A 27840-nucleotide genomic window follows, 5' to 3' on the forward strand; every position below is an offset into this window, starting at 1 on the left:
GTCCGAGCAAGTACAAGGCTGACCGGACAGCAGCTGTATGCGAGCATGGCACAGCACAAGGAAGAGAGGCTGGTTGTGGAACGCGAGTGCTTTTGGGGGTAGTTTGGCTGAAACCACTGTCTCTAACCAAATTCTGTTCCTTCAAAGAACAAAGACAAATGGCTTTTTAAAATAAGAGGGTGACACTTACTACTTTATCTTTGCAGGCTAACGTCATACTTGGGACTAAGATATGGAAAACTGTGACGTGGTGAATACTGCACAAGAAATCCCTTCAGCTTCTGCAGGCTCTGATGTCAGACATACCCATAGCTCTGTCTGTGACTTGAATTGTAACAGGTAATGTGGTGAAGGAATTCCTAACAAATATTTCTATTGGTTTTGCTTCATTAGTATGCGCTTACAGTAACGTTGTTACTAAGGTGAAATAATACGTGATACTCTGCAATATGTTTTAGGGGGGTTTTTACATTTACAGGTATAATCCTTAATGAGAAAAGCCTTACTGAAAGAAGTGTTAAGCCCTCCTTAAAAACTTAGTAACTTGCATTGCCTTGTGTCTCTTAGAATAGTGGGGGGAAACCTGGACAAACTGTAAAAGATCGTTCTTTGGAAAGATCATGGATTATGCAAAGTCATTTGCAGAGAACAGCGGCTTATAAAAACGGAATTGTTTTTCTGTTCGATGCCCGAGTTACTCCTGGGGAATAAGAAGGGCGAATACGGACCAATGGCCTAAGTGACAGATTAGAAGAGGTTCTTCTTGACTGACCTATCAGATGCAAATTACAAGTTGCTTCCTGCATGTGTACCTTCTCAAAGGGAGGCAGTAGTCTTGGATTTCATAAATCATTGTTACGCAGAAGCTTGTATCTGTAAGCTGCTGACCTCAGAATCTGTGAAGAAGCACATAGGCTTGATGAAAAGCTGTATTTATTGATGTTTGCACTAGTGAGCAGTAATATCTGTCCTGATTATGCTGTCTCTGTTCTTGGAACGCTACTGTGTTTTAACAGTATGTAAGATAAGGATGAAGCATGCTGTGGATTCTTTGACGTTTTCTTGAAAAAATTCCTCATTCTTGTCAAGCTGTTTGTTTTTCAGCTTGACGAGGGTCACAATGTAAATTAAGTGTATAATTCCTTTACGGCTGCGTAGCATATGTAGTGTATTATTTTGGCCACTGTGTTGGACAACTGGCACAATAAATAATTGAAATATTTTTCCTCATGTTTCACTAGAAGTCCCTCATCCAATCCCAATGGAGTTTCTGGTTACTCAGGGAATACCAGGTCCTCATTAATGCCTGGTTCTGTTGAGCTGTTTTCCTCCTTTATACAAGATATCCAGAACATTGGAAATGCCAACTCAGAAATTGTGAAGAACTGTGAGGTATTTGATGTTAAGGTTTATTTAAAAAAAATCCTAAATTATGTTAATGTATCAGCTTTGCATTTTGGAAGACTGATCTAATGATGATACGGTTTAGCAGTAAGATCTGTATACATGTGTGTTTGTTCCTCATGATGGGACAAATCCTTTTACAATGTATGAACTAATCACCTGGATGGATTTTATTGCGATTTTTATCTTACAATACAGATGTAGACTTTTTTTTTGTTGCTGTTCCAGAGTTACAATACTTAAAGATTACAAGTTTTTGAACTGAAAAATTTAAACCTTTAAAATTGTTGCACTTCAAACTGGTCTAAAGTGGTCCTAGAAATTTTCTTTCTAAAAATGGCTCTGTTTTAGCTGAATGATTTATTTATTCCATTTGTAAAGATGTGTAGATGATTAGTTTGTTTCCAGATTTAAAGCAACACAAAAACCGTGATGTAGGCTCAGTGAGCTAATTCTCTCAAACCCTTTTTGTAATGTTGTTTTTTGTCCTTTTTGATGTTAAATTTTAGTCTCAGTGAGGAACATCAGGTTTCCATGCCATGGGCTTGTTCCTGCAAAATTTTTGAGCTTTCTGGCTGTGGTCCATCGAACTGTCTGTTGACAGATGCTTAATTTGGGCGCTCTTTAACAGCTCCAAGAATATAGATGTCTGTGTCTAGGCACGTGCGTTCTGTGTCCCATGCTTTGAGCATCAGGCTCCATAAACATTAGCATAAAATAGTTTTTCAGATTCAGATTTCACCACATTTTAGCAACCCTGTAATTTGATTTTTTTTTTTTTTTTTTTTAAATTCTCTTTTTGTTTTCACTAAAGAAATCATGGCCTTTAGCTGGATTGTTGAAGGGAAGAGTTTCTTATTGAAGTGAATGGTTCACTGGACACAGGCATGTTTAATTATCAATTTTAAAATTGCCTGTAGTTTATTGAACTGGAATCAACCTTTCCAAAATTTGACTGTATTTTCCTGCCAGCTGTTTCTACTTTTAAGTCGTTTGATGTAGAGATGTGTTTCTTGCTGTCTAGAAGGACGTTTTTTTAAGTGAATGTGTCCCTGGTGAATTGTTTCCATTGATTGACATGACTGGGGCCTGCAAGTATGGTGGGGTGGACAACCACAGGGCCCTTATTGAACTGCGTATTATGTCAACACCTAAGTATAAGATTGCAAAACTATTTTGTAGCTGGAGTAAAAGGTAAGAGATGCAATATGACTGTTCTTTAATTATTTTACTTTGTGATTTAATAGACAAGGTGGCTACAGTTATTGAGACTGGTAGAAAAACAATGTCAGGAACAAATAGTTGCCCAGCAAGAGCAGTTCCACCATCAAATCCAAGTAAGTAATGATTTGTTCATGTAGGTAGGTTAGGCTGAATGTTTCTTTTCTCCCCCATAACCCGCTGCCCCAAAACCAATACAATATGGTCTCTGGCACTCCTCTCTTTTTCTGTAAGTATATTCAGACAAGCAGTTAATGGGAGTGGGTGGCTGGAATGCTGATTTACAGGGTGCATATTTGAGACAGCCTTGGCTAATTAACAAAGTAGCTGTTAGGAACCATTTCAGAAGTAAAGACTCAATTATTTTGTTTTCACAAACATTTGGTTCAGAATGCCCACACAATAATTGGATTTTGTAGGTACAAGCTGTTTTTTATTAACTGTTAGACTGTACCATTTCTAATTTTGAGATGTAGTTTTCTCTTCAGTAGAAAATGTTATTATGCAACTTGTCAGTCCCTCACCTAGACAGTGTGTATCATAGAAAATCATTCTCTGTGAAAGCTGAACACTTGTTTGACACTTCGGTTGAACAGTCTGCTTTCCAAGAATGAAAAATTACTCACGTGAAGGTTCACGTTTTTGCTGACCATATTTGTCCATTAAACCAGAAGGAATGTATATGTATGTATAAGAGACAGTAATTCTATGAATATATAATACTTAATATCTTCATCATTTTGGTTGCTGTTTTTCCCTTCCCTTTCCTGATGCCCTCTACACTAGTAGTAATCAACAGTTCCTGAACTGAATTAACAAGAGGTACTGTCCTTTTATCCTATCTCCTGTTTCTGCCCCCCCCCCCCCCCCCCCCCCCCGCCATTTCATGATTTTTGTCCTGCCAGTGTCTCCTGACCCTTGTATTTCCTTCCTTTTACTGTAGTGGTTTGATTCACTTGTTGCTGATCATAGTCTCGACTAATCCATTGTGTTGGCTTTGCTGGTTTTTGTTGTTCTGAATAGGAAAGGCTACCTCTGGAAGAGTGGAGTTTGGGGTATCGGCAGGGCCTTACTGACTGCACGAACTGCCACACTAGATATAAACCCAACAGTGATAACTTAGTCTCTGTTGTAGGAGTGCTTTAGATAAAATAGATGGAGCTATTCCAAACTTACACTGCTATGCCAGTGACCTGGTGAAAACAGTGAAGTACGGGCAACTCGACACATTCTAATAAGAGTTACAAAAAGACAAAAATAATAATCTACTGCTTGGGGTAGAAAAGCAAGATACTGCATTAGCATTGACAGGACTCTGAGATGAAACACAGCATAGTGCAAGCCTTAAGACCAACTGTGCTTGTAAAAATACATCTTCATCCATGTGAAAATACGGATCAAAAGACCTTGAGTTCATTGTGGAATCAGTGGGGTCGGTCCTTGGCTTCTCTCATTGATACGCTAGCAGACAAGCGTGCTAGTGACAAACGGTCACCACTGGTGGATCATCCCAAGATCAGACTTTACTGAAGAGGATTTAAAAAAAAAAAAGTTACCTACAATCCCAAAACTCTATAGAAATGTCTTATTTTTACCAGGCCTTTTGTTCTCTTGGAATTATTTGAGACTATGTAAAGAGAAGTAGAAGAGCTGTTTAATTGGAATAATGGCCTTTTACTTTCCTGCACAAATATTAATGACAAAGACTAAATGCCAGCAGAGAAAATTGTTTCTTCCCTTTTGTTCTCCCTTCCCTACCTTCCTCGACAGAGTTGAATCACAGAATTCAAACAGGAAGGATTGCTGCAGTCATGATTGACATCATTAGCACAACAAACTACTCTGTTATGGCAGAAAACTTCATCCTGTTTTTATTTTTTTTTTTCATAGAAAGGCTAAGCTGAAATTCAATTGTTAATTCTATTGCAAGTTAATAAAACAGCCAAGGCTTGGTTCTGACTAGTGTTACATGTAGGTTCCTCTGAAATTAAGTCATATTTTTCATTTCTTACTTTCAGAGAACAATTTCCACTTGCTTAAATTTATTGCAAGTGGTTTTGGGTTTGGTTTGGTTTGGTTTTTTCCCCCGAGGGATGTAGGGAGTTGGTTTGAAATGTGTTCTTGAAAACAACTATATACCCTGGCCTTGTCATGTGTAGTAAGAGTTGTGTGCTCGTGCAGAGTTCGGTAATCTCAGTATAACTCTGCAGAAGTGGTGATTGCTGGCCAAAGGACGCAGCCGTGGGCACGAGCATGAGTCTTCTCATAGCCCTTGACAAAAGCATTAGGTGTTTCTCAGAGCTGCTTCAGTATGCCAGTGCACAACTGTACAATGTTAAAAAAAGAGTAATTATTTATCTAATACACTGAAATAAGTCCTTGCAGACATTGTAGACTAAAGAGTAAGTAACCTGTTAAGTCTAGTTACAGGTTTGCTCACTCCATGAGGTACCAAAATAATAAAAATGAGGAGGTTTGCATTGTATGAACCGCCTAATAACATATTATCTAAATCAGATATTTTAAAGTCCAGTTTTATGCCAATAATCTTACAGAGGTACATTATTCCTATTGTGGTAATAGAGTAATGGGTTATACTTCCATTAAAGTGTCTTTGCAATCTTTAAAAATGTATATCCAAGTCATAAATTGTTTTAGACCTAAATTTAGCAAAAGACTTCTGTCCACTTCTAATGGCAGACCGAGATAGTTTGTGTTTCTGTAGCTGGCTGGTAGGTAGCTGTAGTTCTGGAGGCATGTAGTGAATACATGCGTGCATGGTTAGTTACATTAATGAATGGCTCCTAAGACCTGTAATTCACTGCATGGAATGAAGGATTGTTACCGTGGACACTTTACTGCTCTGCCCAGTTTCACATATCTACTTTATGCATGAGATGTCAACACATCGGAAATGTTTGAGTTATTTGAAATAAGTGCTCTAATTCTCTCACTAATAACGTGAGTAGAAGATGCCTCAAAATATAAATGTGATTTGGGGCACGGTCACATAGGAATTTTGCCTTTTCTTTTTCTGTAGCTGATTCAGGATGAGATAAGGCAGTTAGTGGAACTGCAGACTGGCAGTTGGGGTGCTGGCAAGAGCAGAAGTTTGCCTGCCAAGCTTCCAGACACGTTCTCATCACCAGAAAGTCAAATGGGGATGCGTTCTGAAATCTTTGAAGAAAATGAGTGCATTGTCAATCAACTAAGATCTAATGAAGCAGAAAGTCAGCCAAATGCAGCTGATCTGCATCAGGAGTGTTTTGCAAATGATGCTTCGATGACTAGCGGGTATGGGACGCTTTCTGCCTCTGAACTGAACCCCGGCAAATGGAACGACGTTAGCAAGTGCCCAGACTACATGGAGGAAACTTCACAAGGACAGGGTGATGCAGCAGGATTGCAGAGTGATGTGGCTGCGGCCAGTGTTCAAAATAAAAGAGAACTTTTACCAAAACAAATAGAGGCAAATCTTTCATCAGGAAGGAATGATACTTTAGTTTTTCCTGCTGAAGTTGAACATAAAGTTGATGAAGCCCAATGTGGAAAAAAACCCAGGTAAGTGATAAACTTTCTGAATGTTTTATTGTAGACAGTCGCCATTCAGTAAACAGCTGTTGGTAACTGGAAACATAAGAATTGAGTGGAACCTCTTGGTTGTAAAAAATACTACACTGCTTGGTAGGTGGAGTTGTTTGTTTAGCCTAATGTTTTTTGTGATGCATATTTACATCTGCAGAATTTGTCTGTTGTAGGTATGTTGGGGAAAAATATGAAAATCTACTTTCTTCTGCAAATATGAGCTAAGATAGAGTTTGCACATAGTGTTTATCTGTGCACCGGAATTGCAGGTGCTGATTACCGATGTTACATGACTGATAGTTTGCTGTCGTGCTCAGCCAGTCTCTTTGCCAGCTTATATGCCTGCATTACAGTAATAAATTGTATCAGTCAACAGCCAAACATGTTTGGGTTTTTCTGTTGGTTTTTTGGTTGATCTTTATTTGTTTTGCTCTATTCAGTAGGTGGGTGGATGTACCAAGGTTTTTTTTTTTTGAAAGGCTGGCTGGCTAATTTGAGAAGAATACTGACCAAGCACTGCTGTAGTTGCCCAGGATTTGAACAATGTACTCTACGCTCGCTGTCAGCCCGGACCATAATGGCAGTGGCCTCAGATGGCCATGAGCAGTATCAGAGGTCTTGTGGGCAGCACGTTGCCTGTGAGAGTCCCTGATAGTTTGCAGAGATAAAAACTTTCTCTCTATTGGAAAAACAGAGAATTGTGAAAATGAACTTGCATTTTGCTAGTATGTAATAAAGCAGAGTTTCAGGATGCCTCTATTTCGGGTCGTCATCTTTTTTCTTCTGTTTGCTTCTATATCTTGTTTCAATCTTTCTTATCCTTTGAACATTCTCTTGAGTTGGAAGGCATCCTTTGTGTCTTAGCTGACATCTTTACAACCAGACTGATAACACAGTAAGAAAAAAGACTGCATTTACATTCCGGCTTAATTTTGTGGCTTTGAGCAGTATCTGCTTGAACAGACCAAATAGTTGCCTGGCTAAAAATGTGGAGCTCTTTGTTACTTTTTTTTTTTTTTTTGTAGTAGGAAAGCCATTTTGATGATGGGTGCAGTTGATCAGCACCTCTCCTTTCAGTGATGTTTGTTTGTGGGTTTTTTTGTTGTGTTTTTTTTTTTTAAAAAAACCCACATTTCAGCATACATTGCTTCATGTTGTTTCTCAAAAATGCACAAAGGCAGTAGAGTTTCAGTGCCTGCATTTCACTTCAAAGAAGCAACTGATTTCATGTCCCCACTGATAAGGGCATATGTACTTATATGGTATATGTATCTGTTTCTTACCATCTAGTAAGTCTTTAACGTCGTGGGCACAAAAGTTGAAACAAAACCAACCAAAAAGAATAAATGCTGAAGAAGTGTGTGTGAATTCTATGCAAGAAAATGAGCAAGCAAAGAAATTGCCACTTGAGAATGTAAGTCTGTCTGTCTTTAAGATGATTTTCTAATTGAATTCTTGTCACTGATATTTTTTCAGTGTTGTAGTATGTTCTGATTCAACATGTGCTTTCATACTTTAAGCATTTGAATAGTGGTGTTGAAATTCATATGTTTAAAGTTCATGTGGGCAGAGTTCACTTCTTGGATCATTCTATACTTACTCACATAGCTATTTTGGCTTATTTTATTCCTTGTCTAATTTTTGTCTTAATTTACCATGATATGTCCTTATAAAGATAATAGTTACACTCTCAATTGAAGCTTCAGGTCATGGTAGTTTATTGTGCCTTATAATTTTTGGAAGAATCTTTGATTTCAGCTGGTAACGTCTCTTTTAGAACACCGAACTCTGCAGGTGGAGGCCTTAGCCGCTTTGTTCAGGACAGACGGGGTTTTAAGTTGCTGGGATTTTTCTGGTTTAGTTTTGTTTGGACCTTTTTAGTGTTCTTAGCGGTCTTCTATGCTAAAATCCAAACATGTTTGGCTTTTTTTTTTTTTTTTCTTTGTACTGCTTATATAAGGATAACACATTCTTTTATTCCTGTGTATGACTGTGATCAGGTAAATTGAATTACTGCAAGCACAGTTACAGCACTAGTTATGAAAAGTAACCAACCCCCACAGTAGGCATTTAGGAAATCTAAATGGCTCTTTGGAACCATTTCTAGTAATGCTTATTGCTGCAACTGCTGAATCAGCTCAAAATACTGCTTTTGAGAAGAATTTGGTTGGTGTCGTCGCACCCCCCGCGCCATATTCTTGAGTTAGTAATTGTGTATGTCCACAAATCTGATTGTTTTGGGGAGGGAGGTTTAATCACGTATAATACTTCTGATCCAAAAGGGCGTTATGCAACATGATTGTATGAGTAATCATCATACATGTCATCATGAAGTTTTAGAATTACTTTCAGTCTATTAATTGTCACAAGCTTCTCTGCTTATGCTATTTTTAAGTAAATAATTCCTGAAACTGTGAATGACTCCACCTACAAGAGAACGGGAGAACTAGCAAATGTGGATCACTTGATTGAAAGCAGGGTCTGTTTCTTTCCTATGGTCACTTTGAGGGTGATCCAGAAGGGGTAAGAGTAGCTGCTTGGACTTGCTCACTTTAGTCTTCTGTTGTCAATGGAAACAAGATGTTAGTCTAAGGGGTATTTCAAACCAGGAGTCAAGTTTATGTGCTGTGGATTGTCATTTTTCTGTCTCTCAGCTTTTGAAAATACCTTTATCTTTCTATTCCTTTGTAAGAATTCAGTTGAAACCCCTTCCTTTTCCTTTCTCCCTCCTTAGGCAAAGGAGAATACCTAAATAAAAACATTAAGAGGGACAAAATAGCCTTGAGGTGAGATGGTACTTCATGCAAAAACTTCAAAAGCTTTAGTTCTAAATTGTTTTTCTTACCTTTGTTATCTCAGCAGTTACTATTCTGTTGTAGTCCTCAGTTGTATGAGCTGTATGAATTTGCCAAGCAGCATGACTGTTAAGCTGCTGTGATGGAACAAAAAGCCACAAGTATGGTAGAAAAGAGCAATGCGAGATGACCATTTTAAAGCCAGCTGCCCTTACTCCGTGGCTCTTCTGTTGCTGTGTTATATCAATGACATTTCTTGCTTTGATTGAGGAAGAGGGGAGTTGTAGCAAATCTTAAATTATGTGGATTTTTTTTTTTCCATGTGTTTGGCCCACCCTTTTCAGAGTTGTTTCTGTAATTAGCTGGAGACGTTGCTTAGAAAGCTTGGAGCAATGAGAAGGAGGATATGTAGTGCCTTGTCCATCTGAGATGGTAGTGTTTACCCCCGGATTTGTGGTAGGTGGAGTCATAACAGCTGAATATAAGAGATTCCAATCATAGAATGAGGAAAGAATAACACTTTTTTGGTAAGTCATCCCTCAATATCCTTGCGCCTCTTAAGGAGCAAGAAGGTTTAGATGACTGTCCAAAATGTGTATTTTTGTAATGGTTACTCTCAAAAATGCTCCACAAGCAGATGGGCACATGACTTAGAAAATATCACTGTCTTTTAATTCTGTGGCTTAGCTTAGTTCCCCTTTTGACTGTGATTGCCCTGAATATAAATTGTATAAGTTTGGCTCATGCTGTATAATTATAATCTCTTTGCTTGAAAAAACTAATAACATCTACATGCAGTTTTTTAAAATTGCACCTTTGATTTTTTTTTTATCTTGCCTTGCAATTTTCCTTATAAATTTGTTTTTCCTTTGTAATTTTAGACAAACCTTACTGATGCTGCTTTGCCACCTTACACTTTTTACCTCAATCTACCGAATGAAAGTCCGAATTCCTTAGTGTCTGAAGCTTCAGGTATAGTTAATTTCTTGTACTTGAATTTCCTTTTCTTTTGAATTCTCATTTTTAAAAACTCTTACTAGAATGCATCCTCAATAACTGTGGGGAGCTGAGGAGAGTTTGAGCTCTGCCAAGGTATTAAACTTTGATATAGCATAATTCTGCTTTTCTTGCTCTTGCGTTTCAAACTGATGGCACCTCCTGTGTATCCCTGCCGGCAGGTGTAGGACATGCAGCAATTTTTTCTTCAAATTTCTCAACATTTCAAAGCTGAACTTTATGTTTAAAGCTGTTTCATAATGGAATTACTATTAAAATCATGGTAGGGTATCAAACAATCTTTCAAATATTATCATCGTTGGCCATCGCAGGAGTGCGTGGTAATAGAGGCAGAATTCCTGTAAGCCAAGGGCATGATTCAGTAACTGTGCAAATAGACAGGAACAAAATAAGGCAGTGTGTAATGTGAGGGTTCTTTAATTTGTGTGTGTGCTTTTTTGTGTTTTGGTATGGTTTTGCTTTTGTTGTTTGTGAGGGGTGATTGGTGGTGGCTTTTTTGGTTTTGGGGGTTTGGTTGCAGTTGGTTTGTGCGGTTTTTTTGGTTTTGTGTTGGTGGGGTTTTTTGTGGGGGTGTTTTTGTTTTGGTGTTTGTTTTGTTGGGGTGTGTGTGTGTTTTGTTTTGTTTTTTTGTGAAAGCCAAACAACTGACTCACATATTTTGATTGCAACAGGATGGATTAATTTCAGTAACAGGGGCACAGAGATACAGCCCTGTAAACTGTGTATAGTTCTTGCTTCTTCACAACCCATTGAGAAAGGGACACACACAAGCAATGGAAGTGGGATTGAGACTGTATCTGTTCCTCTTGTGCCATCTCTCTTAGTCCTGGTAGTCTGTCTTTTTGCATGCTGCAGAGTGCTGTTAAGTGCCAAACCAAAGAGTTTATAGTATCAAGTGGCTGTCTATGATTATTCCTTGGGTAATACAAGTTTTCAATGCCATACTGGAATCAGTAGAAATATAAAAGTTTGTGGTAAATGAGGATTTGTTCCTTGAACACTAAAGAGTAAATCTGTATGTTTTCACTGACTTAGAGCTTTTCTTACTGATGCTACGTGGTGTAATACTGATTATGTTGCTTGTGCTTGCACTGAGATTTTTGTAACTTCTGGTAACAAATGCTTTAGTAAGATCCTTTAACAATAGATGCAAGTAACTAATACAGCATTCTTGTTAGCTGACAAAGTAACATCTTACTAATGGATTTTGTGATTCCTGTTCTATAGCTTGACACTTGTAATATTTTTTTTTTCTTTCATTGTTTCGTCTTACCAGGACTTTCATACTGGAAATTAGATGAAAAGGACATGTATCACTCTTTACCAGAGAATTTCAGAAGTGAATTTGCTGATGGTTTCTCCACAAAAGTATCACCAGATCAGGTAAACTTTGTACGTGTTTTAAAAGTGTCTTGTAGTTGCTTGTCATCTTTGCTTTTTTCTACGACGGAAAGAATCAGCCCTCCAGAAGTGAACTTTTCTGTGAGAACTCTCTTGTTAGCTCAGTATCTCATATTCTGTTCCTTCATTGCTCATTTACCCCCGCTAAAGTCACTTGGAATTTACTGACCTTTGCTTGTCACTTAAAAGAAATTTTGTATGTAGGAGGTAAAAAGAGACTTAACTGGTATGTGCCTCATTAAAGACCTTTTTTTAAACTGGGGGCATTGAATAAAGTTGTCTTCTGCTCTGACCTGATTTATTAGCTAAGCTCACCCCACAACTTGCTTGTCTATCCTGGGGTTGGAGGATTGTGTTCCGACAAACTGATGTAGCGATTTTTCCTGTTGAAGTTGTCTTCTGCTGATGAAACGAAGCTGTCGTCATTGAAGGATATTTATCATAAAAGACAAAGGGAGAACAGGCAGCTGCCAGACCAGAATTTCATGCCTTCTTCCCAGTCAAGTCACCCACCAGAGGTAACATTAATTTCTTTACTTCACATCTCAGTTCGAAGATATGATCGGTTACAGGCTGGTTTCACATTAATTGGCCACTGCTGCCACCTCCAGTGTTCTGCTGGAACAGCAATGTGTGCAGCCGCGTGACAAATCAGATCGGGAAGGGATCCAGCTGAAAAGAACCTCTAAGAACACCCTGGGTAAACCAGCACCTTTGCTGCACAACCTTGAGGATGGCGCAGGGACGAGTCTGCTCGCGCTGAGGCTGCAGCTGATGAAATGCTTGTGGAACTGCAGTCACAGAAGCAGGGTTTTCGTGCTACTTCCCACAAGACAAGTTCTTTCCACCCGTGAAACAGAAGAGGCACAGGTTGTGGAAATATTCTGTTATATCTGTTTCTTTATACAGCTTGCAGTCTTGTACAAAATCCAGTAATGATGGCTACTATGTGACTGTCCTGTTTGTGTAATTCATGAAGTGATTTTCTTAACTGTACAAAGTTATTGTTTCAGCCTACAAGCAGACATCATTGACTTTCTATTTACATAACTGAAATTGCAAAGGTTTTTCTAGACAGCTACAGATGTTAGATGTGTCTTTTATTTTTAACGGAAACTTCGAAACTCAAGTTGCGAGCGTTGGGAATATGTATCATCATTATCTAAGCTGTTGCTGGTCCCTTCATCTTGCTGGTCACTACCAAATGTTTGTAGTAGTATTCAATGTAATTCCTGCAATATATTCTATGGATTACTAATGTCTTCAGATAAACTCCATTTACAAGAGCAAAAGTTAAATCACAATTTTTTTTTTAGCGTTGTGACTTGTTTCCTAGATCTTGACATTGGACCCAACCCTGCATATGAAACCAGGTCAGCAGAACCCAGGACGCTGTTTTTTCGGTATTCCTGAAGAGACTGCTCCTTTCTCTCCAGACTCTATGGCAGAGCCCGGATTTTCAAGTCATTGTGACACAGACTCTTTTTCACAGACAAGTAATTCATCTCAGTTAGATGATTCTCCAAAATATCCTGCCAGCAGCAGAGCTGGGCATTTGGACCTCTGGAGAAATCACCCATTCCAAAGTGAAAACAAGACCAGCTGTCCCTTTCCTATGGCATATATGGATGCTAATAAAGATAATTCAGTCAACACTGAGGAGGAAGAAACACTGACTCTAACTCCGTCTTCTGTTACTCAGTGTGCTGACAACAGTTTGCCAGAATATAGTCTTTCAGGGACATCTGTTGAAGATCCTGTGATAATGTCAAAGTAAGTAATTTCCTTTTGTTTTTTTTTCTTTTAAAAGTCATAGAGTTGGTACTTTCATGAAATAAATGAAACTTAACAATACCAGTAAAACAAACAAAATAGGTGAGTTTTGTTTGCTTAGAACATAGCTGGATGCTGCTACTTTTTTCTTTTTTTCTTTTTTTTTCTCCCCTGAAGTACAGGTGGCGTATAAATAGAACAGTAATTTTTCCACTTCTTACAATTGTCTTTCTTTAGACAATACTATTTAGACTAAGGCACAATATTTGTGCTCTGTCTTCCTTGGATGTCAAAGCCTTAACTGGAAGGCAAAACAATTTTCTATGTTTTATTTGGTTATTTCTTTTTATATGTTAAAATCAAAATACAAACTTCCTTCATAGACTGTATGAGGGAGTTGATTTAGGCAGAGAATTTCAAAGTTCTGTGGGGGTTATGTTTTCCTATTTAGAGTCAAAGGGTGGGAGAAGCACAGAATTACTGTATTTAGGAAAAATAAATATCCCCCATTCACTGTTGAAGCTCTCATGATTTGCACATGACTAGGCAGACATGGCGCATATTCCATGTGTGAAGGTTTATGTCGGGGTCATGGTTTCAAGGTAGTTCAGCGTTTTGAGCTTTTTGGTTTTAATTTTACACATGTAGTTTCTAGCGCATGGCAAAGGAGAGAAGAGAGAGTAAAGACTTGTATTGTGTTTGTATATTATAATAATAATAATACAGATATCTGTTCAAGTTCGTGTGGAGCCTTCTATGCAAGCCTTAGGTGTCTGACACCACTTCCTTAGATGACAAAGCTTTGTTTTAATTTGAGGGCAGTAAAGTTCTGTGAGAGAGATTTATATGCTGAGTTCATTATGTGTGAATGAATACAGCAGTGCATGGTCATGTGGATAGCTGGAATATTTTTTTTTGTTCTTAATTTTGAAAATAGGATTAGGCAGAACTTGAGGGAAAAACATGCTCGACACATAGCTGATCTACGAGCCTACTATGACTCCGAGATACATAGCTTAAAACAGCAGCTAGAGGCAAGCCATAAAACTGCTTCGTCTGAAGACTTGAAGAAAATCAATCAAAATCTTGCTGACAGGTACTGTTTGTCCTTACTTGTCCTCTTCCTCTGGTACACGGTATGCTTTCCACTTTAAAAACTGAGCGTGCTTGTTTAGAATATCTTGAAAAGTTTATGTCACTTTTCAGTTTTGAAGATTTCATGCATCTGTGATACTAATATTTTCCTATTAGGTATAAATTTTGTATCATTTAGTGCAGCTGTGTAAGATCAGTTTAAAATTATTGTTAGGCAGTAAGTGTGAGGTTTGGACCAGAGGTCTTGTTCGATGATTTTTTTTTTTTTTTTTTTTCCTGAAGCCACTGTAAGTTTTGCTCAAGAAAGGCTGGCAGGCAGAGGTAGTCCTAAGCAATTTGTGATGGAAATGTCTATGTTGTAAGACAGTGCTCGCCTGTCACGCTGGTGAACATCATCTCTCTACCTCTCCTGTCAAAACTACAGATGGAATAGGACCAATCTGGAATTCATCGGTAGCTTTATAAAGCCAATCTGCCAGTCAGTGCTCTCTGACCAGATACCACTACTGGAGTCTGTGGCCCTCACCTATGTATTCCGTTAGATATAGCTTGAATGTTTGCTATTTATAGAAGTTCAATGTGATTTTTATATCATTATTGCCAGTCAAAATACATATTACAAATTTAGACAGCTAAAATACTTCACAAAATTCATGCCCTTCAGGATAACTGAAAAAGTGTGGGGGTAGTTGGGTCTCTTCTGTACGTATCTTCCAGCACTGGTGGCTTCTAACTGTTAAAAGTGACTTCTGAGCAGTCGATTATTCAGTTAAAGTAGCTTTTGCAATATGATATCAGTCGTTAATTATCCCACGGCATTAACTAGCTGAAGTGGACTTCTGCTCAGGTGCATCTCAGCTGCTTTTGGTTCTGCAGCTCCTACGGTCTGAGCCCTCTGCACTCTGCACGTGTGCCCAGTTTGCTGCTTGCCCACCATGGGCACCACAGCCCTTCGGAGCAGAGACACTGGGTGCTCGCTGCAATGGCCAGAGACTCTGGGAGGAGGTCAGAGGCTGTGCCCCAAAACTCATGGGCATGCTCGAGGCAGGAAAGAAGGCTATAAAATGTAGATTGGTTATTTTAAAATGTCAAGAGATTTTTGTAATCTGTGTGTTCTGAATAGGTGTGACCAGTTAGATGCAGCTCTGAATGAAGCAAGTGCTCGCATAAAAGCCCTTGAAAATAAGAATAATATGCTAGAAAAGCAAGTGGTAAGTGATGCTTTTAAATCAAGTTGCTTTTTAACTGAAAGGGTAGGAGAATGCACTTGTTCATTATTAAGCTGATCTGTGTTTTTGTATCATTCTCTTCTTATTTTCAACCTTTCTCCTTACTATATGACATCAGCCATTCTTACACCAGTGACTGTTTCCTAGCTGAGTTTCTTAAGCCTACCTACTTGAACCAGCATCACTTTTGCTTATGAACAGCCTTTCCAGGCTAGCAGGAAGCTTAAGAGTGAAATGTTGTGATGTGTTTATGATGTCTCTTTAGATTATTATTTTTAAAATTTATTTTGGCTTAATTACTTTCTCTTTGGTTTCTTATTAGACCTGTGATAAAAGCAAACCTCTGCACTGGGGCAAGAATACTCTAAGTGTATTTATACAGTCTTTCTGGCCAGGTCAGACCAGTTTGCTTATGGCTGCATAGCTGCATTTATTGGTCAAAGAACAGGACACTTTGTCATGAAGGTTAGACACCTGGAGAGACTAAATCCTTCCACTTTTTTTTTTTTTTAGACTTTCTTTTTTTTTTTTGTGCTGGGAAGCAAGACCATCAGCTGAGGTTGGAAGCATAACCTCTAGATATTTTAAGACCAATAAAATAAACATATCTTTTGGGTTTTTAGTCTTCATTTTCATTCTTTATACATCACATAAATGAGCAAAAATCTTGTTTAGCTCATGTACAGAGGTACCCTTGTCTTCTGTTTAGATGATTGTAGATTATGCTTTGTAGTGAAATAAAAGACCTGCTAGGTAAGCGTTATAATGGATATTTTTTCTCCTACAGGCAGACTGGAGAGAACGCTTTTATGCAGTCAGTAATACTTCCAAAGTTTTGCAAGAACGCCTTGAAGAAATGCGCACAAATAATAAAGAGAAGGATAACACTATCAGTCGACTAAAATCAAGGCTTAAAGATCTAGAGGAAGCATTTGAAAAGGCTTACAAGTTATCTGATAACAAAAATGCAAGGCTGAAGGAAGAAAATAAAATGTTTCAAAACGTAAGTAAGAAAATGGGCGTAAGCTGCACAGCCTGTTACTGACTCAGCAAGTCAAAGTTTACCATTGTAAGGTCTTAATGCACAACTAAGAGAACAGAAATTATTCAGCTGACTGCTTAGTAGGCTGGGTGTTAGGTGATACTATGGACCTAATACCCATCTAAAAACAGTTATTTAAGGCAGCAAGTGTGTACTTAATGTCACAGTCTGCCTCGGGTATTTTACTACTCTGTGCTATTAGTTAATATTTTTTTAGGGGAAATTATTTTAGAGAGTTATTTTTTCCTCCCTTAAGCTTAGTGGGAATGGATTGAATTTTTCAGAAGTGATCACAACTTGCTAAAACTGTTAATTGGGTATGATTTTGAGACTGAATCAAAGGAATTGTTCCTCTGATCCTGCAGTAATAGCTTGATGGAATGTTTAAATGGATTGGCAAAATTGATATTAGCTGGCAAAGCTTCTTCATGCTTTAGCTCCTTTTTTACAATTAACATTTCAAAATACGAAGTCGGCTTTAAAGTCAGTGAGGAATTTTACTGGTTCATTCAGCTCCTTCAGTTACTTTAGAGATAAATAATTTGAAAATTAGAAATGTTGTGTAAGTAGCTGTCTCCCCTTGACCTGTCTACAACTTCTTGTTCAATTAGAAGATGCTAGAACTTAACAAATACTATTAAAGTACCCTCTGTATCCTCTGTAGTGCTTCTGTACATGTTAGACAGGCAATTTAGATGATTTCACAGCAGTCAGCAAAACTGTTAATTGCAGAGGGTCTCAGTGTGGGTTTGTGTGCTCTTTTGTTTTAGCTTTTAGGAGAATACGAGTCCCTTGGAAAAGAACATGAGAGAGTAAAGGTAAGTACATGCTAGTTAATTAAAAAAAAACCCAACATGCAAAATATGAGATAATGTGAGAATGAACTGAATTAACTGAAGTATTTTGAAAAAGATCAAATGGAAAGGTCCACATTTATTTAAACTGCTAGCTTCTTACTACATCTTCAGAGCCCTGGGGAGAAAAGGAGGGAGTTTGGAAGGTGTTTTCCAGTCATAGACAGCAAAAATACTGCAGAGTTAAAGCCAAGGAAACTTAATGGACCTTCCTTTCGAATAGGAAGGTATATTTAATGTATTGTTTTCAAGACTGATGTAGAGTTACTTGTTTTTCTTTTAATATGCTTCTGTAGCTTCTAGGCTTTTTACTTTTTTCCTTGTATACTTGTAGGATACATTAAATGCAACTGAAAACAAATTGCTTGATGCAAACACACAGATTTCTGATTTGAAAAGGTAAATGTGAAACTGTCTTATTACTGTTTTGACAATATGAAATACAGGCTATGGCCTAAACATTCACTCCTAGATCATGAAGGCTGTAGATCTTGCAAGTTTAATTACATCTTATGAAGCATTTTATGTTGCTTTATGTTACTTTGTACACACTGTAAAAATGTTGTTATTCTAGTATATGTGTGTGTTCTGCTTCCTCAGTCACAGTGTCTTGCAGTGGGATGTCAGAAAGGAAGCAATTAATTGCGGTTGTCACTCAGCAAGCCCTGCCAGTCAGCTGGTGAAGCTTTTACTGCTGCAGCTGTCCTCTCAGGAGCCCCCATCTTTGGCTAACCAGGCTCTGTCCTGCTTTTCAGGAGTGAGGATGCTGACAGGAGTTTGCTGTTCAAGGTTATGGCTCCTAGGCATGAATAAAAGACAGAAAGGTGTGCCATGTGTAGAGCAGGAATAGTATCTCCTGTGGATGTCCTTCATGCTCTCTGGATCTGTTTTTTGGTTGGGAGAACAGAAATCCATCCTGCTTTCTGGGTAGGCCCTAGGCAAGATGTATGTCACCATCAAGGAGTTTAGTTACAAACATATCCTCTAGTTTGGGATTTCTCAGCCCCCTCCTTGCCAGGGGTGTTAAACAGCACATTTGGGTGGGAAGGTCTAGAGGGGTGGGAGAAGAGAACGTCTGAGAGGGCTCTAAGGCAGACACTGTAGAACTGTAATGAAGTGATGTAATTCGTCTCCCTTTGAGATTCTTTTGTGGGTACGTGCTGTCATAATTTCCTTTTACAGTTTTAGATGAGCAGCTGAAACCCAGACTGTTAAAAAAAAAAAAAAAAAAGAAAAAAATCTTTTAATGCGTGGTTCTTGATGATTCTTCTAGAAATGTGGCTACACATTTCACCTCAAAATTCATTCCAAATGTCATTGCCACCAAGCATTAACCTGTGCATGGTCTCCAGCCAAAACCAGAAAACCAGCAAATGAGATACTTGGGACATGTCACAGTGCTTTTCTTTGCTGCTCAGATCACCTGGTTTTTCAAGAGCAAGAATAGAAAGAATGAATAGGAAGAATTTAAGAAAGGAGTAGAAGGAAGCCAAACCCACTCTGCCTTCAATTTTTATTGGGACTGTTGAGGAAATAAAGGTAGTGTGAAGGACAGTTCAGTCAAGTATTTCTATTGGTGCTTCTGTTTTTCTCTACCCGATTCTCCAGGCTGCTAGCTAGGGACCATTCCAGGCTGGGGCAACTGTAGTAGAAAACAGGATTTTTATATCCTGCTCCAAAACCTACATTTCTGTTCCCCAAATGGGGAATGCCTGAGACAGTATTGCATGGCCAAGGGCTAGTTCACTGAAGATGTGGACTGCAGTATGTGGGAGAGAGGAGCATCATGTGAAGAGCCTGAGCAGCAGCGTGGTGGAGTTACCAGAGTGACACGCCGGAGGAGCAGCCACTCATTAAATCCAGAGTCAGGGAGACCTTTGTGGAAGTACATCATTTCAAGGAGCAAAAATGTTCTTGTTTTGTTTTCCCCAGCCACTCTGAGGTGAATGCTGTGATCCACAGTTTTATCTCCTGATCCCGTCTTTCTGGCTAGGTTACCTAACTTATTTAACTTAGAATTCAAATATATGTTTATATATGTAATTAGATAGGTAGATAAAAATGTAGTAGTTGCTCTTGTTTTTCTGCTTCACCCAGGATATCTGAATAAAAATGAGTAAACTCTAAGAAATAGGATGTATCTCTTATGTCATTTCAATCATCTTATAATGTATCTTTGTTAATTCCACATTAGGACAATTTCAAAACTTGAAGCTCAGCTCAAGCAGGTAGAACATGAAAATATGCTGAAACTCCGCAATGCTACCGAAAGTCATTTAAGAACCTCTTGTGCCAAGTGAGTGAATGTTCCAACAGTGTGAAAACAGGTCATGTGTTTTAAAATACTTTTTAACATGTTTTGGCTAAAAACGGATCAAGGTGATCTCAGTCCATAGGACAAACTGTATGAAACATGTGACGTAATCCAGAGACTTCACATGCCAAGAAATCACTAAAAACGAATATTTTGGATAATGTATGTCTGACTTGGCAGACTGTCTCTAGTCCTCCCAAATGAGTATTTGATAGCTCAGCTGGATAGGGATTCCCATGCTCAACAAAGATCTTGGGAATAAACTCTAATGGTCCAATTAGACGTTGGAGGTTTTCTTTGTATCTTTATCATGGACTTGAATGACTACTTTTTGTGTTTCTAAATATAGTTGGTACAGGTATCCTGAGGGGAGAATGAAAGTTCCCTTAGAATGCATACTCTAGTTTGAATTGTGAATTTATGAATTTATGTTAAGGAAATTAAAGTTGGCCTGTGTTCTTTTGGGCTTTTTGGTGGGTTTGGGTTTTTTTTTTTAATAAGTCCTGAAAAGCTTTATGGCCCTCTCTTTTTTTATTACTTAGTTATGGCTTCTTCAGTGTCTCTCCCCCGTTCAGCACTGATGCTGTGAAGCACAAAATGATAGTGCAGTGTGTTTCATGGATGTTCATTTGTATATATTGAACAGCAGTATTTTGGGGGGTCTGATTTTTGATGATTGTGAAGATGCAAGTAAGTTTTGTATTGATATATTCCAGGGATAGATTTCTGTTTAGAGCTATTTTAATATTCCTGAACAACATCCCTCAACAATGAACAGAAAAAAGGAAGGCCTGAACATGGCAGACCATGTTCATCAGGGAGGAGGATGTAAGAGCCAATATGGATTTGGAAGTTAATCTGTCCCTAACTGATCTCAGAGGCTCAAAGAAAGCCTCATTCCAATTGACTGCACAGCAGGATAGATTTACAGAATGGTGGTTATGGTTCCTGGCTTGAGTAAACAAGAACCCTTTTTTCCTAATTATCATCTACTTTCCTGTGTATAAAAATCACATTTTTCTTCTAGTATTTCAAGATAATAATATACTCATTGATGCTTATTAGTCAATATTTATCACTTTCAGTTCATCAACAGTGACTTTTCTTGTTTGGGTTTTTGTTCTTTATTCTTTATTTTTCTAACAAGTGATGTCAAAAGGAAAGCTGGGGCCAGATGCTCTGAATTGTTGGAGTAATCTGCACTGAAGTGGTTTTGTTTAATTACTTGTTACCCAAACCTCTGTCTGAGTAAGCAGCATTAATTTACAAGAAGATCTTGTAAGCAGGTGGTCCTGCTCTGGCAGGGGGGTTGGACTAGATGATCTTTCGAAGTCCCTTCCAACCTCTGACATTCTGTGATTTTTGTGATCTTTGTAGAGTTCTGCATTCTGAACAGATGGTGTAATTTAGACCAAAACCTCAACATATATATAAATATTTTATTTTTACTTTATAAACATGTTTTAAAAAGCAGTGATTTTCCCCCAATATTTACAAGTTTATTGTATATTTGTTATTGTTTCTGTCTAACTAGAATAAATAGCTGGATTTTCTTAAATTAAAAAAAAAAAATAAAAATTCCAAAGCCTTTCATAACTATGAAGTTTTTTGCTCCCACAGCAAGTTGTCAACTCCTGATGTCAGCCGGCGAAAGTGGTTGATACCAGGAGCGGAGTATTCGATCTTCACTGGCCAGCCTTTGGAAGTCCAGGAAGGCCCCAAAGATAACAGATTAGAAGCAACCTATATTCCTTCTAGGTGAGTTGGTTTCCTTCAGTCTCCACTATGATGTGAAGTGGAACACTTCTAAAAATAGTTTTATCCAGAATTGACTAGATTCATATTTTTAGATTTTTGTACTTGTTAGATAAAGTTCTAATAAAATATCTCAGTGTTGGCAGATGCTGTACAATCCTTTAAAAACAAAACAGCTTTCTTTTTCACTAACCTGCTATGCAGCAAGCAGCAGCAGCCTTCAGTACCTTCCTTGAAATATCAGAAAGCTTCAGTTGCATCTTGCGCCGCTGTCTCTACGTTCTCCGTGTTTGTGTCCAGTTCTGCTCTGAGTCTGGACACTGCTCTGTGCTGTTGGACGTGAGCTGTAGCAGTTGGCTGCAGCTTTCCTCTAGTGTGAAGCTCCGGATGTGGTTCAGGGTGTAATTCCTCACTGGTTTGCCGCCTTCCTCAGAAGCCTCTAAAGCCTCTGGTCAGGACGTGTTTAGTTCTAAGAACATGTCAAGTCACCAAATTTAACTCGTGCTGTTCAGCTTCAGATTTTTGAATGTGTTATAACCCAATCCTCTTGAGGTTCTTGGCTGAAATGAAAAGGCACCCTTAAAATTTTTGTTTTGATGGTAAATTTTCAACTAAATTTCTCCAGGTTTTTGTTTATTCAGCTATTATTTGGATATATAAAAGAAAGTAAAAAAAACTTGATCCTTTTTTTTCCCCCCACCGCCTCACATTCTTTAAGGCACCACTCTCCTCCTGAAAAAGACTCCTCACAAGAAGACTCTTCAACAAACACAATAGAAAAGAAAGAATGTGAGATGTCAGAAGCACCGATTATAAAAGCCTTTAAAGAACTTGAAGAAGGAAAAGCATTTAAAGATTGGGGTACACAGACAGAAAAAGAAGACACATCAGCCAGTAACTTTTATTTTTATATTCCTGAACTTGTCTTTACTGGCTTTTCTTTGTTTGCATGTCTTTTGGTTTTGTTCTTCTCAGCATTGAAGTCCATCAGGCTCGAGTGATGGGATAAAAACAGTTTTAGCATGCAAACTTCTAGAGTTTTCCTAAGAAAATTCAAAATGATATAGCTAAGTGACTTGTTTAAAATAGAGGGAATGCAAAGTTGCTGTTAGATCTCAAGCTAGAGAGTAGTTAACGTCCTTTTTCTAAGAATATCTCAGTATTTATAAACAGTTAATGGAGGCCTAACAGAGCTCTGGCTGGCTGTACGTCCATTTTAGTTTTGTTCTCAGGGTGGTGTATCAGAACGTTGCTAAGAAAGCCGGCATGGGTACTGTAGCTCTGCACTGAGCTGTTCTAACAAGATTGATTTAGGAAGCCTTGTAACTAGAAGCCATTGAGTCTTTCTTAAATGCTTATGTTCTTGGTTCAGGCAGGTGCTCCAGCCCTCTTTCCCAAAAGATGCTTTTGTCCTGCTTTCCACTGTCTCTTTATTAAATCGGTGTTGTTCAGCATCATTTCTTTCACACATGCTGCAAACCATCCTTTTCATCAGTTAAACTGTTTCAGGAATATGACGAGCAGGAAGCGAGACTTGAGCAAAACAGCGCAAATATGTTGGCGTGAGGCAGACTAAGTGCAGTCTTTGTACAGTAAAAGCTAAGTAGGAGAATATTTGTGAGTTCTTATATTGAAAAAGGTGGATTAATATAGTACCTTTTCCCTTTTAATTAGAAACATCAAATCGACGTCAAACTGTTGGGTTTGTTGAAACTTCTTTCGTTGCTAACCGATCCCCAGAGAAAGGTAGAGACCAACACAGACCGAAACGGTACAGCTCCCCTTCTGGCCAGAGGTCATCGTCCCTTCCTCCTTCAAACAGGAAACCAAATACTCCAAGTAGGCACTTTTCTGAAATTTGGTTTGTGTTTCTCAAAGTAGAAGCAAATAATGAAAGGCTGCTCTGGAAGAAAGAAAGATAAAGATAGGATTTCTGCGTTGTTCTAACAGTCTGAAAATAAAGCTTGTCTATAATCATAGAAAACATGAGAGTTCCAAGTTTATTTTCACTTTTCTATCTTGTGATGCACTTTTAATCTAACTTAGACACGTTGACAGCTTTGAAAAGCTTTCTTTTAAGATGTTTTTCATGATCTTTTCAGATCATGGGAGTGGGAAGTACTGCGCTGGGAGAAGTTTTAGGTAGTTAAATATACTTTGTCTTTTGCAGCGAGAAGAGAGATAATGTTGGCACCGGTGTCTGTGACATACAGCCCAAAACGATCTCCAAAAGAAAACCTCTCTCCTGGATTTAGCCATTTGCTTAGTAAAAATGAAAACACAGTGACAAGGTACGAGTCTTGTGAATGCAGTTGTGTCTGATCATTATTACAGCAGCAGTGTGTTTATGCAGGCTTAATGCTGCTGTTTCTTGTTTGCTTAAAGTTCTAGAAAATGAGTCATGTGAAGATTTCTGAATATAAAGCTAAGTCTTACTTTCTAAAATCTGGAAAGAAAAATTTAGAACAATTTCCCGTCTTCAGCATTCACTGAGATGACGTGTTGGGTTTGCTATTGACACAAGATTGATCAGTGACAAAGAAGTTACAGAAGAATTGTTCAGTACGTCCAGATCTACATGCCGCTTATCAGGAGATGTAAATAAAAGTTGAAAGTAGTATCTCCCTACCTGTCATGGCACCTGAAGCACATTAGAAAATACAGAAACTTAATTTTCTGCGAACTGTACTAGGTACAATGGCTCCTATAGAGATCTTTGCTTGGCAAGGCTTGTAGAGTCGAGAACTTACTTAGCTGCGAGATTGAAGTGTAGGACAGGTGTATGAGGGAGAAGAAACGTCCAACACGCCTTTGATGGTTCTTGAGGATGACAGCATGGGAGCTCAGTATGTTCAGGAGCAACAGCTAGGCCTGCTTCTGAAAGAAAGTCACGTGAAAGAGGTATTTCGGTGTGTGTGAAGAGGAGTATATTGGGGTACGGTACTATCAGCAGTAGTCAGAAGACTTGCAATGCCTGTGGGATAGAAATTTTTTTATAAAAAATGTGTTTATTTAACCAAAAGGTGAAAAAGTAGAAAATACTGTATTGCTTGATACGTGATTTCTAGCAAGTAACTGTTGTATGCTTCCTGCTCTGTAGATTTGATATACTTCTAGATGACCTGGAAACTGGTCCTACATCTACTTTACAGCACAATAATCCAAGAAAAAGGCTCCAGTTTCTCTCACTAGATGATGTAGAAGGTAATCTGTCAAAGTGGGGGAAAACCGTTCTTTATTTTTTTTACCATTTCTTCCACATTGGTAGCAGCTATGAAAATAGAAAGCTGATGCTTTACTCTGTGAAGTCCAACTTTAAAAAAAATCCTCTAGATCTTGTCCTATTCCTATAGACAGAGAAATACCATTCATACAGTATTTTATTTTTATGTATATGTGTGTGTGCACAAACAGAATGGAACAACAAAAATAATTAAATTGAGAAAGAAGGGCGATAGGTTTTCCTGTGCTTAACTCGGTTATACAGTGCATAACTTGGTAGGGTCTCTAAGATGTACGTACTCTTGTCACGCTAATAAAATTCTATTGCTAAACACTGCATTATGGACAGCAAAGAGTAACTATAATAAAGCCAGTTACTTCCGATTTTTTTAAATGATTGATTGAACCAAATCTCTTCTCACTTTTGTAATTCTTGTCACAATGTTCTGCTTTTGTTTTTATTAATGCATTTATTTAGACTAGTGTTTTCATGACAACTAGTCTGCTTAGTGATACTTAGAAATGTTCTACCAGTAGAAGTAATTCCTAATTGGCACAACACAGTAATCTGTTTGTTAACCAAAAAATATGCTGTATTATAAAGATCACTTGAAAGATGACCCATACAAATGTTTTGCATTCTTCTGGAAAGTTTGCTTAAGGCAAACTAATAAGGCTTTGCCCATCGTTATCCTCAGCTTGTATGCTCCCAACGTCACACTGCTTTTCTTGTTACGAGGTTCTTTTTCTGTAATAATTTCACAGACAATTACAAACCAAATAAAACAACCCCTGTTTTGTTGATAGGAAGGCAGCGTTCAGGGGTCAGACACAGCGCTCGTGCTGAATCCGTCAGTACCGGAATGAAGAAAGCGACAGCTTGGGACGAGAGGAGCGTAGCACAAAAACATGAGCCAGTGCTGTCACCTTGCGAGGGAGACTTCAAATACACAGCAAGGATCCAGACTCTGGCTGAAACAGAGAGACTTTTTGACGAGCTGACTCAAGAAAAGCAACAGGCAAAGATTATTTTTATTTTAAAGTTGCGACAAAACATAATTGTTGCATGAGAGGTGAGGGATGTAGCCGTGTACCTCGGCAATGTGTGGCTGAAATTCATGCGCCACTTCTAGCGTTACCCTAGGAATGTGCCGTTGTCATGCCCTGCTCCACTGCCCGCGCTCCAGTTGTTTTCTGCCTCTAACTTCATCAAAGGAGAGTCGCTTTGACATAAACGCAGTGTGAATGGAAGGGGTGGAGTGAATTTACTTTCTTCCTTCATGGACAGTGCTTTAAATCAGCCTTTCGAACGAGGAAGGTTATTCTGGCGAGCAGGATTGCTGTCTTCAGTGTCATCCCTGAGAGGGTCTGCTCATGTATGTTAACTTTTTGTATTGCTTTTGTATGGCACAGCATTGTGGTAACCCCAGTTAGTGTTTAAGAACAAGACTGGATGTGTATCTGTAATCTATACAGCTCACCTCTCTTTCTGTAAGCTGAGTTAGGGAGGCTTATGTCGGCTCTTGAAACTGTAATTTACAGCTGAAGTGTTTTCTGTTACTAGATTGAGGCTGCATTGAGTCGAATACCTTGTTCTGGTGGAAGAATGACCTTGCAAGCAAGATTAAATCAGGTGAAAAAGCTTCTACATATGACTGTTCTTTCAGTTGCTCTTCTGCAATTTGAGAATGTGCAGTGTAGGTGACGGCTCCGCTGTAGAGTAAGTGCGAGGACTGTGGGAATCTTTCTGTACCACTGAGAACTGTTCCTGAATATGGCTGAATTTTGAATCTGTGTGAAAGTGTCTGTTCTCTAGACTTCACTGCATTAGAAGATAATCAGGAAGTTACTGCAAGTTAATTGTAAACACACTCTGACTTGCCATGCAAAAGGTGTAAGTCTGGACAATTTGTATGCAAGTGCTTCAGAAAAGAATAATTACCCCTGCAAACATTTGATTTCCATCCCCTGCTGCCACAGACAACTTTTCTTTTGTGCGAGTGTGTGTATGTATATGCATATAAAGAAAAAGTGGTGTGTGTGTGGGGGGGTGTGTGTACATATATGTACATACTGTGTAGTGTATGTAATTGGAAAAATGTAAGAATAGCCTGTTCCTGCGATAACACTGAGAGTAGATAAAGGCAGTACATCAAGAAAACACAGTGACTATGAAATAGGTCCCTGAAGCTTTAGAGAGGATGTTGTGCTGTAGAAGAAAGTGCCAAGTTTAGTTTTGGTTGGTTGGTTTTTGTCTACTGGAAAGCATAAAGAAGAAAATAAGAAGGTGAAAATAGTGTAGGTGGAATAGAGGAGAGTGCCGCCTTCTGACTCTTTTAATAAACACACGTGTCTCAAAGTTGCGTTTTAGAGGTCTCTGCGAAGCCCACAGCTTCAGCGTTTCCTGAATTGTAATCCCAGGGCTTGCTCCAATTTATCAGTTTGAAGGTAAAAGTGCATTCCAGTAAATCAGTACGGCCACTCGCTTTCCAGTGGTCAGCTGTTCCCTAAACGTGCCTCCCAAATGATCAGCCTGTCTTAATTCTCATCGAGTTTATCTTGTGGAGTTTCATAAATCACACAGAAAAAAACAAAATGCCTGAAATAATTTTTAAATGAAAGTCAGCAACCCCCCGATACACACACATACATAAAAATACTGCAGTTTGTAGGTCTGGCTCTAGTTTCTGGGTGCTAGCAGAATGCTAGTAATGCGTCAGGATAGCAGTTCCTCCATTTTGGAAGGCTCATTGGATTTCGTTGTATGTTACTAAATGACTAAATTTTTTTTTTTTCCCCTTTCTTTTCTTTAACTGTTTCTTTCAGGAAGCCCTGGAGGATCGCTTGGAAAGGATTAATAGAGATTTGGGGTCAATACGCATGACTCTGAAAAGATTCCACGTTTTACGTACCTCTGCGAATCTTTGACAATTCTCTCTTGAATGCAAATATGCTTTTTTTTTTTTTTGCACTAAGACGGAATTATGCACTCAGTAAATGCAAATTGTTTTGTATTTTTATAAACCCTCAATAGTAGTTTTACAACCATGTTACCCTTTACAAACAGCAATATTTTGTACTTCAAACAGCCACCTATATTTTAAACATATTTTTGTTACACTTGAGAAATCGA

At 38.4% G+C, this 27840-nt stretch overlaps 1 protein-coding gene across 2 annotated transcripts; it reads left to right on the forward strand.

Moving 5' to 3' along the window:
* The first annotated feature begins 211 nt into the window (after positions 1-211).
* On the forward strand, positions 212-27840 carry MPHOSPH9 (M-phase phosphoprotein 9). 2 transcript variants are annotated; one of them, XM_086474040.1, is made up of 23 exons: positions 212-339; positions 1242-1407; positions 2652-2741; positions 5666-6186; positions 7501-7624; positions 9887-9977; positions 11299-11405; positions 11816-11941; positions 12760-13196; positions 14134-14292; positions 15415-15502; positions 16308-16523; positions 17333-17380; positions 17751-17815; positions 19611-19712; positions 21351-21488; positions 22204-22379; positions 23160-23324; positions 23656-23776; positions 24586-24689; positions 25515-25726; positions 26272-26340; positions 27534-27840. In XM_086474040.1, exons 1-23 carry the CDS (start codon positions 233-235, stop codon positions 27633-27635), a joined length of 3534 nt encoding a protein of 1177 aa, XP_086330166.1. In that variant the 5' UTR covers positions 212-232; the 3' UTR covers positions 27636-27840. The 2 variants fall into 2 exon arrangements, with proteins under 2 accessions (XP_086330166.1, XP_086330165.1); XM_086474039.1 differs by having other exon boundaries at positions 1242-1392.

This window comes from Leptosomus discolor, chromosome 16 (genome assembly GCF_034619465.1).
Source record: "Leptosomus discolor isolate bLepDis1 chromosome 16, bLepDis1.hap2, whole genome shotgun sequence".
NCBI lineage: Eukaryota > Metazoa > Chordata > Aves > Leptosomiformes > Leptosomidae > Leptosomus > Leptosomus discolor.